The 13,879-nt window shown below is 39.8% G+C and overlaps 1 protein-coding gene across 4 annotated transcripts in view; it reads left to right on the top strand.

Moving 5' to 3' along the window:
* Positions 1–13,879, top strand: part of slx1 (Nuclease slx1) — a 46,359-nt gene that overhangs the window by 17,359 nt on the left and 15,121 nt on the right. For all 4 annotated transcript variants that reach the window (XM_070085837.1, XM_070085834.1, XM_070085835.1 and 1 more), the window contains exons 3-5: positions 3,519–3,570; positions 5,354–5,539; positions 8,491–8,645. In XM_070085837.1, coding sequence (XP_069941938.1) covers positions 3,519–3,570; positions 5,354–5,539; positions 8,491–8,645 — 393 coding nt within the window. The remainder of the gene's footprint in view (positions 1–3,518; positions 3,571–5,353; positions 5,540–8,490; positions 8,646–13,879) is intronic.

Raw genomic sequence — 13,879 nt, 5'->3', positions numbered from 1 at the left:
TTACTGTTTGGACAAGAGCCCCACACGTCACCTTTCGGGGAAGGGGTGGAAGGAGGGGAAGGGATAGCGGGAGCTAGACTGACCCTACCTTAACAAGCAGCCGGCAATCAAACTATCACTTTAGGGGTGGGGGAGAAAAGGCGGGAATAGCGGGAGCTGGACTTACCCTACCTTAACAAGTAGCCGGCAATGAAACTATTGTTACTATATACTCCATCGCTACTCCTATCTATTAAACTTTTCCCTCACACACACATTGCCCTCAGACATGACACCTCCACTGCCTCCAGCCTTCTCCTCGCTGCAACATTCATCACCCATGCTTCACACCCATATAAGAGCGTTGGTAAAACTGTACTCTCATACATTCCCCTCTTTACCTCCAAGGACAAAGTTCTTTGTCTCCACAGACTCCTAAGTGCACCACTCACCCTTTTCCCCTCATCAATTCTATGATTCACCTCATCTTTCATAGACCCATCAGCTGACACGTCCACTCCCAAATATCTGAATACATTCACCTCCTCCATACTCTCTCCCTCCAATCTGATATCCAATCTTTCATCACCTAATCTTTTTGTTATCCTCATAACCTTACTCTTTCCTGTATTCACTTTTAATTTTCTTCTTTTGCACACCCTACCAAATTCATCCACCAATCTCTGCAACTTCTCTTCAGAATCTCCCAAGAGCACAGTGTCATCAGCAAAGAGCAACTGTGACAACTCCCACTTTATGTGTGATTCTTTATCTTTTAACTCCATGCCTCTTGCCAAGACCCTCGCATTTACTTCTCTTACAACCCCATCTATAAATATATTAAACAACCACGGTGACATCACACATCCTTGTCTAAGGCCTACTTTTACTGGGAAATAATTTCCCTCTTTCCTACATACTCTAACTTGAGCCTCACTATCCTCGTAAAAACTCTTCACTGCTTTCAGTAACCTACCTCCTACACCATACACCTGCAACATCTGCCACATTGCCCCCCTATCCACCCTGTCATACGCCTTTTCCAAATCCATAAATGCCACAAAGACCTCTTTAGCCTTATCTAAATACTGTTCACTTATATGTTTCACTGTAAACACCTGGTCCACACACCCCCTACCTTTCCTAAAGCCTCCTTGTTCATCTGCTATCCTATTCTCCGTCTTACTCTTAATTCTTTCAATAATAACTCTACCATACACTTTACCAGGTATACTCAACAGACTTATCCCCCTATAATTTTTGCACTCTCTTTTATCCCCTTTGCCTTTATACAAAGGAACTATGCATGCTCTCTGCCAATCCCTAGGTACCTTACCCTCTTCCATACATTTATTAAATAATTGCACCAGCCACTCCAAAACTATATCCCCACCTGCTTTTAACATTTCTATCTTTATCCCATCAATCCCAGCTGCCTTACCCCCTTTCATTTTACCTACTGCCTCACGAACTTCCCCCACACTCACAACTGGCTCTTCCTCACTCCTACAAGATGTTATTCCTCCTTGCCCTATACACGAAATCACAGCTTCCCTATCTTCATCAACATTTAACAATTCCTCAAAATATTCCCTCCATCTTCCCAATACCTCTAACTCTCCATTTAATAACTCTCCTCTCCTATTTTTAACTGACAAATCCATTTGTTCTCTAGGCTTTCTTAACTTGTTAATCTCACTCCAAAACTTTTTCTTATTTTCAACAAAATTTGTTGATAACATCTCACCCACTCTCTCATTTGCTCTCTTTTTACATTGCTTCACCACTCTCATAACCTCTCTCTCTTTTTCTCCATATACTCTTCCCTCCTTGCATCACTTCTACTTTGTAAAAACTTCTCATATGCTAACTTTTTCTCCCTTACTACTCTCTTTACATCATCATTCCACCAATCGCTCCTCTTCCCTCCCGCACCCACTTTCCTGTAACCACAAACTTCTGCTGAACACTCTAACACTACATTTTTAAAGCTACCCAATACCTCTTCGACCCCATTGCCTATGCTCTCATTAGCCCATCTATCCTCCAATAGCTGTTTATATCTTACCCTAACTGCCTCCTCTTTTAGTTTATAAACCTTCACCTCTCTCTTCCCTGATGCTTCTATTCTCCTTGTATCCCATCTACCTTTTACTCTCAGTGTAGCTACAACTAGAAAGTGATCTGATATATCTGTGGCCCCTCTATAAACATATACATCCTGAAGTCTACTCAACAGTCTTTTATCTACCAATACATAATCCAACAAACTACTGTCATTTCGCCCTACATCATATCTTGTATACTTATCCTTTTTTTCTTAAAATATGTATTACCTATAACTAAACCCCTTTCTATACAAAGTTCAATCAAAGGCTCCCATTATCATTTACACCTGGCACCCCAAACTTACCTACCACACCCTCTCTAAAAGTTTCTCCTACTTTAGCATTCAGGTCCCCTACCACAATTACTCTCACTTGGTTCAAAGGCTCCTGTACATTCACTTAACATCTCCCAAAATATCTCTCTCTCCTCTGCATTCCTCTCTTCTCCAGGTGCATACACGCTTATTATGACCCACTTTTCGCATCCAACCTTTACTTTAATCCACATAATTCTTGAATTTACACATTCATATTCTCTTTTCTCCTTCCATAACTGATCATTCAACATTACTGCTACCCCTTCCCTTGCTCTAACTCTCTCAGATACTCCAGATTTAATCCCATTTATTTCCCCCCACCGAAACTCCCCTACCCCCTTCAGCTTTGTTTCGCTTAGGGCCAGGACATCCAACTTCTTTTCATTCATAACATCAGCAATCATCTCTTTCTTGTCATCCGCACTACATCCACGCACATTCAAGCATCCCAGTTTTATAAAGTTTTTCTTCTTCTCTTTTTTAGTAAATGTCTACAGGAGAAGGGGTTACTAGCCCATTGCTCCCGGCATTTTAGTCGCCTCATACGACACGCATGGCTTATGGAGGAAAGATTCTTTTCCACTTCCCCATGGACAATAGAAGAAATAAAGAAGAACAAGAGCTATTTAGAAAAAGGAGAAAAACCTGGAGGTATGTATATATATATGCATGTGCGTGTCTGTGAAGTGTGACCAAAGTGTAAGTAGGAGTAGCAAGATATCCCTGTTATCTAGCATGTTTATGAGACAGAAAAAGAAACCAGCAATCCTACCATCATGCAAAACAGTTACAGGTTTCTGTTTCAGTCATCTGGCAGGACGGTAGTACTTCCCTGGGTGGTTGCTGTCTACCAACCTGGTACGCAATTCTGGCAAAACAAGAGTGTGAATGGATGTTGGTGAAAGGGTTCCCTCCTTTTTTGAGTCACCTTACTTTGGTGGGAGATAGCTGGTGCATTAAACACATTGCACATCAGAGTGAAAAGCTGGTGCATTAAACACACTGCACATCAGAGTGAAAAGCTGGTGCATTAAACACACTGCACATCAGAGTGAAACTATAGGTTCTTTGTTCTGTTAGGAGTTATTAATTTACAAATCATATTTTATTTCAGGGAAATGGTATTGATTGTCCATGGATTTCCCAATGATATTTCTGCTCTGCGAGTAAGTATGTACAGCAGTGTACACAAACTAATTCATACATGTATGTACATGTATTTGCTATGAATGGGAAAAATTTAATGTTGAAACTTCATACTTAATATTCTTATTTTGTTAACACTATCCTTTAATAAATTATTTTCAATAGATCATTTGTAGTCAAAGTGAAGTTAAGTGTGATTCAGAAAAGATGTCAGAGTTTTCAATGTAGTAGCCTCATCATAGTCAAGCTATTAATTTACATACATTCACCAGGTTACAATTTAATGAGAACAAACTCTTCTTTGTCTGTTGTGTTTAATTAACAAACATCATTATTGGATTCTTTCATATAATAACCAGATGAAGCAGCCATCTCTGCAGCTAGATCTAATATTATATCTCTTCATCTTTACCTTTCACTCACCAAAAAAAAAAAAAAAATGCAAAATGCTAATGTAAACTAGACTGTGTCTGTCCTGAACCTGAAGTTCCCAGTGAGCAAGAAAATGAGAGAAAGTTTGAAGTAAATTCAAGGCAAAAGGAAGCGAAATGACAGTCAGGGTCAGGTCAAGTCACAATTTCTGAAGATTTAGAGTATTTTGACATTGTATGCTACTGGAAGACATAAGCATCCATAGAAATAAGGCTGGGATTAACAGTCATATAAGAGATATTGTGGTATTAAGGCTGATATAATAAAATGGTGTTTTGTTGAATTAGTCCTGTCTTGCTTTTTGTAGATAGTGAAGAACACATGCTGCAGAGCAAATTTTATTTGGACATTGTTTTGTTCTAGAGGAGTATAAAATCTATGACCAAAAAGTAACATTCTGTAGATGCTTGTCTCTCAGTTCATTATTAAATGTTCAAATCTTCAGAACCTGTAGCTTGACCTGACCTTGGCTGTTTCCTTGCCGCCCACTGCCTTAACCCGACTTCTAAATTTCTCCTCATTTCTTACTCATGATTTTATCATGGTTCAAGATAAACTGAAGCATAGTCAGGTTTACATTTTCAGTTTGTGGGTTTGTTGTTGTTGTTGTTTTATTGTGATTTCATTGTTCATATTCCACCATTTACTTTTGATCAAATTCCACTATAGGGTAAAAATATAGCATTTTAAAAGTGCAATTCTCTTTGTGTAGATTATTCCCACTAGTCATTCTTTCAAGGCTAGTTGCTGAAAGACTTGATATTAACAGATTCTTTTGTCTCAGGATAAATCCTTTTCACTAAGCTCTCCCAGCCAAAGCATTTTTTTTTTTGTTTTGTTCCTCTGGAACATTGACGGTTTTTAACAACAAATTCACATGCTGCTGATATACGTAGTATATGAACATTTTATTAGATTTACTTTGAGGTGGGTGTCCATCCCTTTAAACTTTTCTGCTAACAAAATAAGCTTGTTGGAATTATCCTTAACCAAGCTTTTATTTGACTCTTACTGAAGTACTCAATGACAGTGTTCTTTAGGAACTTTTATTTAATGGTAGTTTGCCTGACTGAAGATGTATCATATTTGATTCCTTAAAGGCATTATTAGGGAGACAACATTTCATATGCTTTTGTCATTTTGTAATTTTGGTATGAGCTGGATACTTCTGTGATACTGTACCCTAGGAAGAGGTGCTCAAAAGTACGAGCTTAAGCATTCAATTATTATACAAGTGTGTGTTAGACTAGAGTGGATGTGAATCATCCATAGGATTTGACTTGCAGGGTACTATCAAAGATGAGTCACCCCTCCTAGGCATACATTGAGAGTAGCTGTAGTATATTATTTCATTCTGTGTATGAATTTCAGTTTGAATGGGCATGGCAGCATCCTGACCGAAGTCGTCGCTTGCAGAATTTAGACCGTAAAGGAATAAATGGACAGCAGTATAATTTCCGCCTGCAGGTCTTAGCCCACATGTTACGTGCAAAACCCTGGTCCCGCCTTCCTCTTACTGTTAGATGGCTGAAGCAGGAATACATGAAAGAGTTTCCTGTGAGTGGTGTTACTGAAAATATCCAATACAGTACAGCCTCTTCTTACATAACGACGGAATTCCGTTCCTGAGACCATGTTGTTAAATAAATTTGTCACTAAATGAGGAACGTACTATAATGGTAGTGAGTTTGTGTCATCCTCTTTGATATTGTTTTAATGTCACCTTTGCACCACTTATAACATTTCTGGTATATTTTTAAATGTTTATACAGTAGTGTACTGTACATAGGTACTCTGAGTATCGTACAGCTCCCAACTCCAACAGTTATGTAAATGTATTATTGTAAGTGCTTTTGTAAGTGTATTTTTGGGGTCTGAAATGGACTAATCTAATTTACATTATTCTTTATGGGAACAAATTCATTCGGTAACGGCACTTGAACAGCCTTCTGAAACTCGGGGTACCACTGTATATTGAAATAAACAGAATAGAGGAAATCACCTCTAATATACATTATTTAGGTATGAATACTGATCAGAGAGCCCACATATAAACTAAATAATGTAGATCTTAATATTGCGGATTGCGAAAAGGATTTAGGAGTTCTGTTTAGCAGTAATCTAAAACCAAGACAACAGTGCATTAGTGTTTGCAATAAAGCTAACAGAATCCTTGGCTTCATATCTAGAAGTATAAATAATAGAAGTCCTCAGATTGTTCTTCAACTCTATATATCCTTGGTTAGGCCTCATATAGATTATGCTGCACAGTTCTGGTCACCGTATTACAGAATGGATACAAATGCACTAGAAAACGTACAAAGGAGGATGACAAAGCTGATCCCATGTATCAGAAATCTTCCCTATGAGGATAGACTGAAGGCCCTGAATCTGCACTCTTTCGAAAGGCATAGAATTAAGGGGGATATGATCGAGGTGTATAAATGGAAAACAGGAATAAATAAAGGGGATGTAAATAGCGTGCTGAAAATTTCCAGCCAAGACAGGACTCACAGCAATGGTTTCAAGTTGGAAAAATTCAGGAAGGATATAGGAAAGCACTGGTTTGGTAACAGAGTTGTGGATGAGTGGAACAAACTCCCAAGTACAGTTATAGAGGCTAAAACATTGTGTAGTTTTAAAAATAGGTTAGATAAATACATGAGTGGGTGTGAGTTGGACCTGACTAGCTTGTGCTACTAGGTCTGATGCTTTGCTCCTTCCTTAAGAGGAAGTGACCTGACTAGGTGGGTCATTGGGCTGATCCAGGAGGGGGGGACGTGGACCTGCTTCGCATGGGTCAGTAGGCCTGCTGCAGTGTTCTTTCTTATGTTCTTAAGATGTACCTGAATCTTGCATGTTTATGAGACAGAAAAAGACACTAGTAATCCTACCATCATGTAAAACAATTACAGGCTTCCATTTTACACTTGCTTGGCAGGACAGGAGTGCCTCCCTGGGTGGTTGCTGTCTACCAACCCACTGCCTTCAATTATTATCATTTTTATTTTAACACTGGCTGTCTCCCACCAAGGTAGACTGACCCAAAAAAAGAAACACTAACTATCATTCACTCTTGAAAATTTTAGACACATGTGCAACATCTGGGTATCTTTATTGTAGACGTTTTGCCAACCAGTGGCTTTATCAATACAAATTCTAGAACATGATTTGATGACAGTAGAACTATTTACAAAAGATGAGGTAATCAGTCCCTCAGCCTTAAAGTTGGGGTTAAGAACACCATAGTCGTGAAGATTTTAGACCACAGGCAAGAAGGTTGCTGCTTTTATACTGGCGAAAGATGGAGAGCATAGTCACTGGTAGGCGGGAATCCCCAGTGGAAGTAGGTCATACCCGAGGCACGGGTTAGTGGTGGTGGTGGTGGTGGTAGTAGCAGTAGTCGCAGTAATAGTAGTCAAAGTAGTAGTAGCAGCAGCAGCTGTGAAGAGGTAATGTGGATGTCCTCTGAACCAAGATTCCACGATGCTACAGTGTCTGACAAGTTGTACATGAACGGTGTAAAATACCGGCAAGTTGAAAAATTTAGACACATGCAGTATCTGGGTATCTTTATTGTAGACGTTTCACCAACCAGTGGCTTTATCATTCACTCTCCTCACTGTCTTGCCAGAGGCATGCACACATTACAGTTCAGATACCCTTCCAAACTGCAAATATCCCTATATTTTTATTATCTCTACTACTGCTACAGGTCACATCCCTTTATCCGAAACCCTTGGGGCCTGTATTGTTTTGAATTTTCAGGCCTACAGTATATAAGCAGCTTCTTCACACATGCTGTATTCTATTCAAGATTGATGGACTGATCACATTGGCTCAAGGCTGAGAGACTGATTACCTCAAACTCCTCCTTTTCTTCCCCATTCTCCTTTGTATGGACTGATGAAGCCACTGTGTGGTGAAACGTTTCCTCATTAAAGATACCCAAGTGTTGCCCATGTGTCTAATTTATCAACATTTCAGTTCTCTGAACCATTCATCTACATCCCTGTCTGACACTGCAACATCTTGGGATCTTAACACAGGGAATTCTTCACTTGCCTAACTCTTGAGCATGACCTACTTCCACATTGGACAAATGTGATACCATCTACGACTGCTGTACCTCTCCTACCTATATACGTATATAAGCAACTTCTTTGCACATATGCTGTATTCTATTCAAGATTGATGGACTGATCACATCGACTCAAGGCTGAGGGACTGATTACCTCAAACTACTGTTCTTCACCATTCTCCTTTGTATGGACTGTTGAGGCCACTGTGTGGCAAAATGTTTCCTCATTAAAGATACCCAAGTGTTGCACATGTGTCCAATTTATCAACATGTCACATAGGTTATTATACTGTCTATCTCTATATTCCTCAATAAGTGGACAATTAAGCACAGTGTTCAAGACAGTGACCATATGCATTTAGTTTGATCATCATCTGTGTCTCTCCCAAACTGCCAGAAGTTATCTTAATTTTTATTGCCCTTTCAGGCAGGAATGGAGCCTCCAGTCCACATGCCTATTGCTTATGGTCCTGTAAAGCCTTCTAAAGTGAAGAACTCAGAAGAAACCATAGATGTCCTACAGCAGGATGATGCCATGTGTCTTATCTGCAAGGGTTTAGTAAAACAGTCAGATATAATGAGGTAATTATCTCGAGGTCTTCATATTTGCATCATTTTGGAGGTGATAAATAAATGTGACTTGTTAATTTTATGCCAGTAGTATCTAGAAAGTATAAATAGTAAAACAAATACATATATATATAATATAATAGTAACTGGAACTAAAATCTTGGGCTGTCAGTTTGAGAACAATGATACGAAAAGAACTTCAACCGAATTTTATTGACTTAAGACTGAGGAAGATTGATACCAGTCACTCGATCTATCATCATTCTATCATGCAGGAGGAGCCACATGTCAAAGGTGCATCCAACAAAATAAGCAGACTCTTGGATGTCACCACCACCCGGGTGTGGCTGAGTTACAAGCATCTCTGGGAGGTTAACCCTTTGACTGTCGAAGGGCCAAATCCTGAAGTTGCTTCTGGTGTCGCAAAATATTCGAAAAAAAAAAAAATTATTTTTTCTTATGAAAATGTTAAGATTATTTTTCTGATTGTTTTAGTCCCAAAAAAAATTTTTTCCCATCAGTACTTACCGAGATATAGAGTCCTGAAGTTTGCTGAAATTGATCTGCTGGCGGCAACAGCGGCGACTGCCGCTCACCCGGTAAACTTTTATTTACTTGTATTCGATGGTTTCTTGTTTTTTTCACTATTTTATTTTTTCACATAACTTTTGTGGCCTGTGAGACCAAATTATTGTGCAATGTTCAAATATACACTCGTTGAATGTAACACAATTATAGCAAAAACACTCGTATCATTATAATGTTGCTAAAACTTGTTTACACAAACAAACAATGTAAATAAATGTTTATTACGATTGCTTTATAATATATATACATATGTACAATCACTGGACACTTTATTAGAAGTGCTGCAGCTTGTGGAATTCTTTGAAACATGGGTATAAGCACAATGGTGTCTTACACTCCTCACACATAAAACGAGTGTCTCTGCGTTTTTGTTGGCGTTTTGTGGTATGTCCACAGACAAAACACCTCTTCTGAGCATTTTTCTTGGCAGTAGTAGCAGGCAGTGGTATGGGGTAGTGATCACCAGGCCTCAGACGAGAGGACATGTGTTGATAATTTCGTGGGCGCTGGTCTATTGCAGGTGTTGTTTCTTGGTACTTGAATATTATTTGTCTGATGACTGACAAACAAAATTCACCATATTTGGGTTTGTTCTTGGTCTTCAACTTATACATATTATAAGCATTCAGCATGGAAATGTCAAGAAGATGGAAAAACAGTTTTATGTACCACTTATAACTCTTGCGAACACAGTCAGCAAACCCAATCTGCATGTCACATTTGTCCACTAAGCGCATATTGAGGTTGTAATCCATCACAGCTGCAGGTTTTACAATAGGTTCTTTGGTCTCTCTATTCTGCTTGCCAGTCTCTACCATTTCGTGTCGGTGAACTGATGTCAGCAGTGTGACATCACGTTTGTCATGCCACCGAAATGCCATGATGTCATTGGCAGCAAACACCTGCACTTCACCTCTACGACTGCCAGCTTCGAACCTAGGCATATGTTTACGACTTCTACGCACTGTGCCACACACATCTGTCATGTTCACTCGCAAGAAATCACTGAGTATAGGGCTTGTGTACCAGTTGTCAGTATATAAAATATGCCCCTTACCAAGATATGGCTCCATCATTGTTCTAACCACATCACCAGAGATACCCAGTAACTTCCTGGTATCTTCCATTGTTTTACCGCCAGTGTATACAATTATATCCAAAACCAGACCAGTTTTGCAATCACACAGAACAAATAACTTTATACCAAAGCGTTTCCTCTTGCTTGGTATATACTGCTTGAATGAGAGTCTTCCTTTGAACAAAATCAAAGACTCGTCAATAACAAGCTTCCTGAAGGGATAAAAATACATACAGCACTTTTGTTTCAGGTACATAAACACACGTCTGATCTTATATAACCTGTCGCTTCTGTCAGGCCTGGTTTTGTCTGAAAAGTGTAACATACGTAACAGTAACACAAATCTATTCACTGGTATAATGTCACTGAAAGCAGGGGTTGAAATCAGGCGGTCTGTCGCCCAGTATGTGCTGACACTATGCTTATACACATGTGGCATAAGCATTATTGTGGCAAAGAACAGATACATCTCTGCCACAGTTGTGTCCTTCCACTGGTGTAGGCGTGATCTTGGTGACAGAATAGTGTTTGCCATGGTGTACTCATAGTATGTATTGCTTTCCCTGACAATAATGTCCATCAGGGGTTCATCGAAGAACAACTGAAAGCATTCCAGTTCAGTGGGATTGTTCCCAAGTGTACATGATGGCCGTATTCCACTTTGTCCTTCATCAAAGTCATGGGGATTGGGAACAAACTCGTCATCTTGATGCCAATCCCAGATGCGGTCAGCTGGTGCGTTCTGGATATTGTAATGTTGTTGTGGTTGTGCAGGTTGTGGTTGTGGTTGTGAGAGTGTGGGGTCGGCCGAAGCAGGTTGTAGTTGTGCAGAGTCAGCAGCGCGGGCACTAGCGTGGCCCGCTGCTGGTGTCACATGACTCATGGCACCGTCACTATCACCACCACCGCCTGCTGCCTCACTCACATCATTTATACCCATCGTAACAATATCGTCATCTTCACTATCAGGACGTGGTGTAGGGCCACGGGATGTGCTACGAGATGTACTCCTTCCTCTTGGAAGAGCATATGGCACACTACCAGACCGCATGCGACGTCGTACATACTGCCGTTTCACTGGGGAATATTCACCCTCACTGTCACAACTAGAAGTGCTTTCAATAACCTTGAAATCACTATCACTTGCACTGCTCACATCTGAGTCTTGTACACGGACAAATAGTTTCCTCTTTCGTCCTGGTACAGGTGAATATGAACGAGCCGGCCTAGCACCAGAGGTGGATGGTTGTGGGTCATCTGGGTTTTCATCACTAATTATGTTATCCTGGGTAATTTTCTCGGTCACACCCGCTTCAAAACCATGGAATTCACTTTCACTGACACTATCATCACTGTTTGAGCTATCACTTGGGAACAAAAGACCTCCAATCCGCCGAGGAGTGAGGAACTTCTTACCGCGAGGCATGGTGAAAATGGACTACCAAGATGGCGTTCCCACAATGCACCGCTGAGTCCCAGATTTTTTTCACAGGGTGCACACCGACCACTGAGACCCATTCTCTCTCGTGTAGGCCTACCAGCCCTCTCCCGCTCGATTTGAAGCCGCTAGAATTTATGCGTATAGATACGTCAAACACGGTATCTCCCATGACGTACATATACGACCGCGACAGTCAAAGGGTTAAATCACCACCATCAGATGTAGACCAAACAAAATGTAAACTTTGCCAGATGGACAATGGTCATGCCATGCTTCATTATATACTGAAATGTGATAAAATTAATGAATTAGAGACAATTCACTCAAAAATGTTCAGAAATGTCAAAGTATTTTATCCAGTGGTATATTACAAATCATTCTGGAAAAATATCTTGACTTTTCTCAATGTAAATAAAGCATTACCACTTAAGTTTTTTTTTTTTTTTTTTTTTTTTTTTTTGTGTGTGTGTGTGTGTGTGTGACCTAATTAATGTTTGAATAAATAACTCATTACGATTGTGACCTGATATATATATGTATATATATATTTTTTTTTTTTTTCAACAAACTGGCCCTATCCTACTGAAGCAGGGTGGCCCAAAAAGAAAAACAAAAGTTTCTCTTTTTAAATTTAGTAATCTATACAGGAGAAGGGATTACTAGCCTCGCTCCCGGCATTTTAGTTGCTTCTTACGACATGCATGGTTTACGGAGGAAGAATTCTGTTCCACTTCCCCATGGAGATAAGTGGAAATAAACAAGAGTAAGAACTAGTAAGAAAAATAGAAGAAAACCCAGGAGGGTCTTTATATATATGCTTGTACATGCACGTGTAGTGTGACCTTAATGTAAGTAGAAGTAGCAAGACCAACCAGAAATCTTGCATGTTTATGAGACAAAAAAGACACCAGCAATCCTACCATCATGTAAAACAATTACAGGCTTTTGTTTTACAATCACTTGGCAGGATTGTAGTACCTCCCTGGGCAGTTGCTGTCCACCAACCTACTACTTAGGATGGTTATTATTATAACCTTAATTTTTAAAGGGGTGGACCAGTAAGCCAGTGGAAGTCCTCAGATTACCAAAAGCTCCAGTGGTGGGTCATCATAAGACTAAGACCCACATCAGGAAACACTTGTCCTGTTTCCTGATGAACCTTACCTAACCTAACTTGTTATGTCCACACATTATTACTACCATTTTCACCACCATCATTGGTATAATTACATTCACCATCAGTCACCCATCACACAACACTACATCCACCACAATTTGTCAGCATAACCACTGCAACCACTTCTAACATATTTACCACCACCACCACTACACCCACATTTACCAGTATCAGTCAACATTTCATCAGCCACTACTACCACAAAATTATCAACATCACTACAGCAACTACATACACTACCACAACCACTACCATCATTATTACTCTGAATACCATTACCCGGTCATTGCCACTGTATTTACTGTCAAAATCACCACTGCACCTCCCAGTGCTACACTGATCACCACCACATAAGAGTTGCATTACCAACTATGATTACCAGTTCATTGTTTACCACTGCACCACTGAGGTCATAAGAATTCTCCATCCAGAAAACTGGAGAGACTTGCAATTCAAACACTTGTTTTCCTGATGCAATTATAAGTCAATGGACAGGCAATTTGTGGACAGTCAGACCACAGGTTCAAGGCTCAATCACTCTATTAAATAACAATTAATCACATTGGCTGTCTTTAGCAAGATAGGGTAACCCAGAAAAGAAACACTTCTTCTTCTTTCAACAAACTGACCAGATCCCACCGAAGCAGGGTGACACCCCCCCCCCAAAAAAAAAAAAAAAAGTTTCTCTTTTTAACTTATAATGTACACAGGAGAAGGGGTTACTAGCCCCTTGCTCCTGGCATTTTAGTTGCCTCTTATGACACACATGGCTTACAGAGGAAGAATTCTGTTCCACTTCCCCATGGAGATAAGAGGAAATAAACAAGAATAAGAACCATCAAGAATATAGAAGAAAACCCAGGAGGGTCTGTATATATATGCTTGTACATGCATGTGTAGTGTGACTTTAATGTAAGTAGAAGTAGCAAGACACAAAAAAGACACCAGCAATCCTACCATCA

This window comes from Cherax quadricarinatus, chromosome 17, assembly GCF_038502225.1.
Source record: "Cherax quadricarinatus isolate ZL_2023a chromosome 17, ASM3850222v1, whole genome shotgun sequence".
Lineage (NCBI taxonomy): Eukaryota > Metazoa > Arthropoda > Malacostraca > Decapoda > Parastacidae > Cherax > Cherax quadricarinatus.
Note: the sequence above shows the minus strand (reverse complement) of the source record. Positions and strands in the feature narration are given on the sequence as shown.